This window comes from Serinus canaria, chromosome 4 (assembly GCF_022539315.1).
Source record: "Serinus canaria isolate serCan28SL12 chromosome 4, serCan2020, whole genome shotgun sequence".
NCBI lineage: Eukaryota > Metazoa > Chordata > Aves > Passeriformes > Fringillidae > Serinus > Serinus canaria.
The window spans coordinates 22411746-22418270 of NC_066317.1; the positions used below are offsets into that span (position 1 = coordinate 22411746).

The 6525-nt window shown below is 49.2% G+C and overlaps 1 protein-coding gene across 1 annotated transcript; it reads right to left on the minus strand.

Moving 5' to 3' along the window:
• Window positions 1-888: 888 nt before the first annotated feature.
• Window positions 889-5495, minus strand: LAMTOR3 (late endosomal/lysosomal adaptor, MAPK and MTOR activator 3). Its single transcript, XM_030239293.2, has 7 exons — window positions 5396-5495; window positions 5115-5168; window positions 4917-4951; window positions 4220-4278; window positions 3269-3402; window positions 2435-2498; window positions 889-1749 (listed from the first exon to the last, which is right to left on the minus strand). The coding sequence occupies exons 2-7, from the start codon at window positions 5121-5123 to the stop codon at window positions 1676-1678; spliced, it is 375 nt and encodes a 124-aa protein (XP_030095153.1). The 5' UTR covers window positions 5124-5168; window positions 5396-5495; the 3' UTR covers window positions 889-1675.
• Between the last annotated feature and the right edge of the window lie 1030 nt (window positions 5496-6525).

A 6525-nucleotide genomic window follows, 5' to 3' on the forward strand; every position in this document is an offset into this window, starting at 1 on the left:
CCTTTTTCCCTTAATGAAGCTTTAACAAACTGGCATCTCCCATTTAGTTAAAAGCCTTTACTGAGTTTGTGTGAGAGAGAGGCAGCATAAGGGGAAGAGAGAGATGACATTCTCCAACAGCATCAGTGTCCTGTGAACATGGCTTGGAAATGGAGCTTGTGGGGAAACCACAAATGTTGCCTTCCCTTTTTCACAGCAACAGGCTGCTTCACAAAACACTGGGAACAAGTTCAGCACATGGTGTCACAAACTGAAGCCAGTGAAAGAAACTGCACTGGGGTGACCTTGGAAGCCTTCACAGACAGATGGGCTGAGCAGAAGCAAACAGCAAGGGGAGGCCTTTGCTGGAACACAAACACATTTTGCCAGAAAAACACACACACCTTCCAGCTGCTTCTGTAATGACCAGCAACCAAAGTCCCATTCCAGCTTAGTTTAAATGGAAAAGGGTTGACTGACAAGCTGTACTATCTTTTTGAGCCAAGAACTCCCAGTTGTCATTTCCACTGTTTCCCCCCATCCTGCCTGATGCACCACAGGTCGATGAGGTGTGAACACAGGGCCATGGCATCCCCTTTCCCGGCCTGGAGCACAGACCTGCCCAGAACTGTCCCCCAGACATGCAGTGCTTGGCAGGTGACATAAGAGAATGTGTGAGGGAATAAGGGGTGGGGCTAAGAGCACAGGCTTGAACCTCAAGAACATGTTCTCTGCACTGCCCTGGGACTTGGTATCCTTACTGCCCAACTGAGAGACACACTGGTTAGTTTTCAGTGTATATAAATTCATGGATTTTGGACATTTACAAACAATTAAGAGACCGGCTCTCTAGAGACAAGCAGATGTGCTGTGGGGTATTGCAGTGCAACAGAAGAGTGGACCAGGCTCTGTCATTTAAAAATACTGTATTTTATTTATATTTATTTACTTAAGAAAACCTAAGGGTAAATAAGCTGAGAGTGTCACCAGTGATGAACCCACACAAAGACTATTGATACATGAGATCTTCACAACCATATTACACAAAAAACCCCATGAAGAAGTGAGACATTGTTTGGGTGCTTTTAGCTAGGCATCATGAAAATCCCTACAGCGATAGCTTCCATAGAAACAGCTTTCTTCCTAGTGGAAGCAGGATGCAGCTAGCATCCAGATTAGTAGCACTCCCTTGCCAAAGTGCCCCCCGTGTAAGGAAGCTGGGACATCGACTGATTGTACCGACACATCACTGCTAGCACACTTGCTCTCACAATGCCTCCAAGCACATCTCTGCTCACTCCCTCCACCTGATGTGCCTTCCCACAGGCAGTGGTGGCCAGCCTGAGGACACCCCTGCCATGTGCCTGGTGCCCTGTGAAGCAGGAGATCTGGGGGTCGCTCCTTTGAGCCAAGGGCATCGTGCCAGCCTGGCTCAGCTGGCTGAGCTAAACTCCATGGGAGCTATTTTGGTGGGCTCTCCAGTACTGCACAATACAAGAAGCATGGCCTAAAGTAACATCCACCTACAACACACTAGTAGATCATTTCAGATTCAGTACTATGTACAATTTACTCTTACTTAGTATACTAAGGAGCTGTGGTATTTCTTCCGAGACGTGTTATTTGACTGATGATTATTGAATCTTTCTGTCCACTGGGCTGCAGAGGAATGCTGCACTCTGGCTATACCATTGGGTTAAGAAACTTCAACAACCTGCCTCAATTCTTCAAACAGGGGTGTGAGCTCCTTCTCCAGACTTACAATCAGCCCTGGTAAGAGAGAAGATACACAATGTTCCATCAAACAACATCACTGAGAATCCTCTCTCCAAAGCCCACAGCTCCCCCCCAAGTCACAGGCAGTGTTTTTCAAAGCCTGAAATGTTTCATGTGAGCTACTCACTTTCCTGTGAATCGTGGGCAGCACCCCCAGGCAGGGTGTCTACAGTCCCTGGCACTAGCAGAGCCATCCCGTGCAGCACAACTCTCCCCCACTACTGCCTTGCCACTTCATAGCTACTGTGGCCCAAGAAGCTGTACCAGAACTAAATCCCTTCTGCTCATATTCATTAGCCAATGTCCTTACCAGCAAGGCTAGGGGCTGGTTGAAGGACTTCCCCACCCCACAGAACTGAAGACAAATCTGCACACGTTCCTGCAGAATGTTAACTTGACTGACAGAAAGAGACCCAACAGCTGGCTTGTCCAGCACAGTACTGCCCGTGCAGCATGGGCAAGGGTAATCACAGGAGAAATATGCTTCTAGAAGAATAACAACTCCAGCAAGACACCTAAAACCTGTGAATTTTTACTCACACCTTCTCCTTCTCACCTTTCACAATACACTGACAAAATTCACAGCAGGAACAAAGTTAACACAGCTTGCAGTGAATTCAGGGAATTTATTTTCGTTTATTAAAATACTGCAATCTTTAAAACCAATGTGTAGACATACCTGTATTGGCATTGCTGCTAGCAATGAAACTCACTACCAAAGGTAAGCGATTGAACTGCACCACCTGCAAGGAGAGAGAAGTGCTCAGCCAGCAGCTAACACATTGTGCATGTCAGGGAACAGGAGGGCAGGCAGGTTTATTCTTTCACAATACAGTTCCCTGTGCGGGAGTATCTGTTCTTCCATTACCAGGGAAACGGCACCATGAGCACTACAGTAAGCTAGCAGCATCAAGAGAGTCAAAGCAATGTACTAACTCACCCACTTATTTTCCAAACAAAGCTTGACACACTATAGGCTAAACAGCTGCTCAATTTACTGCAGACATAATTAAAAGCTCTCAGGACCACCAGAACTCATGAAGGAGCGGAAATGTGTAGATGCTTTTGGACACAAATGATTATTTGTGAAAAATGTGAGTGGTATTTCGAAGCGTTCTCACCTCAAAGCCATACTGGCAGCAAGATTAGCTACGAAGCAGGCTGCATGTGTTTAATTGATGTTAGGTGTCAGTATAAACATTGTTTATAAAAGAGAAAATAAACCCTTCATAAAAGATTCAGAAGACCATATGAGCAACATCTTCTGCAAAATCAGAATTACTACACTTTCCCATTGTCAACAAGTAAATCTCAAGTTTTGAGAAATGTAACAGAAGTTTAAAAAATACTTATTTTGGCTAAACTACTTAAGCTGTGTAAGAAATAAATCAAAATTACTTCAATAGCAGCCTAGTGAAAATCTACCAGAGCTTAAACAACCTTCTTTCTCTTGCTCAGTGTAATGCAGGAACAGCTCAAGTTGCTGAGGACAGAGCACACTGAGGTTACTCACCTGGTAGGTATTGTAATAGCAGATGATACTTTTGTTTTTAGAGAGTCCTAACTTACTGCCCTGATCTGTGGCAAGGGCAAAGGTGGACAAAAAGCCAGGTCGCAGTGCATGTTCTGGAGCGTTATCATTGGCAACTAGAACAAAACAAGAAAATTCTTGTCTTTACATGGTGTCTCTGACCACATCCCAAACCCTCATCCAGCTCAGGGCTCTGCCAAAAGCAGAGAAACATGCAAGACCTCTGAGGTGCTCCCACAGGAACACCAAGCAGTTTAAGCAAGCTGTACATCATTTAATGCTCTCTGTATGATCAAAGCTTGTTATACCAGCATCCCTCCTCGCACACCTAAGAAATTTTTAATCCTTTTCCTTTAAGATGCCTGTGCTGATGTCCCTCTGGTTCCATGTGCCATTGCACCCATTCCAGCCTCTGAACAGATTACTGGCACAGTCACTTGACTGTAGACAGGGGAAGATGTGCAAGTTCTGCTGGGTGTTTGAATACTCTGGGGCATTGAACAAAATAAATCTGCAATACCTGAATCTTTGTATCCTTAAACTACTGTACTCACAAGCCAAAAACATCTGAAACAAGGACTGCAGAACATAAAAACTACAGCACCAAAAGGCCAACAAAACACTTCTAAGCTCCCTCTACCACTTAGTATCAATCAGACTGTGAGGGACTTGAAGATACAAGGACCTTACAGCACTCCAACCCCTGTCATGGAGGAAAACTTCCATGGACTACAATTACTGAGGGCACAAACAAGAGGATATATTTAAAGAGGTACATAATCAACTACTGAACTTCTACTTAAAATCCAATTTAATTCCACCACTTGGGATATTCGGGTATTTGGCATAACCAGAAGACTTTTCTGTACTTCTCCACCCCCTGTTGTTCAATCAGGATTTCAGCTGCAGAGCACAGCAAGAAGCTGAAGTTACCTTTGATAACAGGCACACCATCTCTATCTGAGACTACAATAGCATGAAGACCTTCAACACTGAAAAAAAAAAAGGAAGAAGAGACACCATTTTAAAAACACAGCAATTAGCAAGAAAGGGTTTTTTGTGTGAATAAATGTGCAAGGAAGGGGAAAACTTTGAAAAAAACCTGATGCCCTCATTAATTTAGTATTTGTTCTGTTTAGTACAGATCTGGTGGCCCCAATTAGAAGAAGGACATGGAACTGGTGGAGCGAGTCCAGAGGAAGCCATGAAGCTGATAAGAGGGCTGGAGCACTTCCCCTACAAAGACAGGCTGAGGAAGTTGGGGCTCTTCAGTCTGGGGAAGGGAAGGCTGGGTGGAGACTTCACAGCAACCTTCTGGAATCTGAAGGGGGTTTACAGGGAAGCTGGAGAGGCACCCTTCATCAGGAACTGCAGTGACAGGACAAGGAGTAGTGGGTACAAATTGAAAACCGGGAAAATCAGGTTAGCTATGAGGAAGAAATTCTTTCATGTGCGGGAGGTGAGATACTGGAATAGGTTGCTCAGGGCGGCTGGAGACCGCACCCTGGAAGTACTCATGGCCAGGCTGGATGGGGCTCTGAGCAAGCCGGTCTAGTGGGAAGTGTCCCTGCCCGGACAGAGGGCTGGCACGGATGGCCCTGGCCGCCCGCCCCGCACGGCCCCGCGTTACCTCGGCAGCTTCTTGTACAGGAACCGCTTCAGGTCCTGCGGGCAGAGACGGGCGGCGCGTTACTCACGGCCGCTCGCAGCACCTCCGGAGCTCCCTCCCCGCCCGGCCCGGCCCCGGCCCCGGCCCCGGCATCCCCCGGCCCCACCCCCGCCAGCAGCCACCGCCCGCGTCCCGCCCGCGCCGCGGAGCCGCACTCACGTCGGCCATGGCTGGGGCCCGCCCGGTGCCGCCGCCGCCGCCACCTCCGCGGGCCTGCGAGACAAGACGAGAGGCGGCCCCGTCACCGCGGGCGCGGCCACCGCCTCCGAGGAGGGGAGCGGCCGGAGGGAGGGCGCGCTCCATTCCCGAGGCCCGGCCGGCCGCCACCCCCCGCCCCGCCGCTGTGGTACAGCCGCGCCGGGAAGGGCGCTCGGCTGGGCCGAGACCACCGCGCACCGGGAGGGGGGAGCGGGGGGCGCTCCCTGCCCGCCCCGCCGTACCTGTCCGCGCCCCCGGCGCGCCCCGCACGGCTCCGCCGCCGCTTCCCCTCGGCGCCGCTGTCACATGAGCCGCGGCACCGCCCTCCCGGCCCCGGAACCGCTTCCCCGCCGCTTCCGCCCCGCTCCGGCAGCAAAACAAACCAAAACCAAAACAAACCATAGCGTTTCGGTTAAAGGAGATCAACAACCGAGAGCAATCGTATTTCTATGCCCAGTAGTTACTGCCACTCTTCCACTGTTGCCTATTTCCCCTACTTTTGGATCTAGTCCATCAAACCATGGACCTGCAGGCTAATTTAGCAGCTAATGTGAAAAAATAAATAGATTAATTTAGTAGATGCCTACAGGGTGACAATGGTAACTGCGTATCTTTAAAGTCTTCTATCAGCATGCAGGATCCTCATGGTAGATCTAAAAAAGCCCCAAGCCTGCTCAGCACGTATCAATGCTTTTTCTCTAAAAAAAAAAAGAAAAAAAAAGAAAAAAAAAAGAGCTACTACAGACCTACAGGCCAAGCACAGAATCACAGAATAAATTTGATTGGAAAAGATGTCCCAGATCATCGAGTCCAAACTATGACTGAACACCACCACATTAACCAGACCATGGCCCTGAGTGCTGAGTGCCACATCCAGTCTTTTCTCAAACACTTCTAACAGCAGTGATCACCTTATAGGCCAGCCCATTTCAGTATCAGCCACCTTTTCTGTGAAGAATTTCTTGCTAACATCCAACCTGAATCTCTCCAGGTACAGCTTAAGATAATTTCCTCTCATCCTGTCACTGGCTGCATGCCAGAAGACACCGACCCCCTCCCCACCTGGCTCCACCCTCCTGTCAGGGAGTTGCAGAGCAGTAAGGTGCCCCCTGAGCTGCCTCTTCTCCAGGCTAAACACCCCCAGCTCCCTCAGCCACTCCTCACAGGACTTGTGCTCCAGACCCTTCCCCAGCTCCGCTGCCCTTCTCTGGACACGCTCCAGCACCTCAATGTCCTTCTTGTAGTGAGGGGCCCAGAACTGGACACAGCTCTTGAGCTGTGGCCTCAGCAGTGCCCAGTACAGGGGGACAATCACTGCCCTGGTCCTGCTGGCCACACCACTGCTGACACAGGCCAGGATGCCCTTGGCCTT

What these genes read in the sequence shown, in the direction of transcription:
- LAMTOR3 (XM_030239293.2), bottom strand. An exon ending in TGGTGTGCCTGTTATCAAAG is followed by an intron (nt 3,403 to 4,219) that starts GTAACTTCAGCT and finishes GTTTTGTTCTAG; the next exon opens with TTGCCAATGATAACGCTCCA. An exon ending in TAGCAGCAATGCCAATACAG is followed by an intron (nt 1,750 to 2,434) that starts GTATGTCTACAC and finishes CTCTCTTACCAG; the next exon opens with GGCTGATTGTAAGTCTGGAG.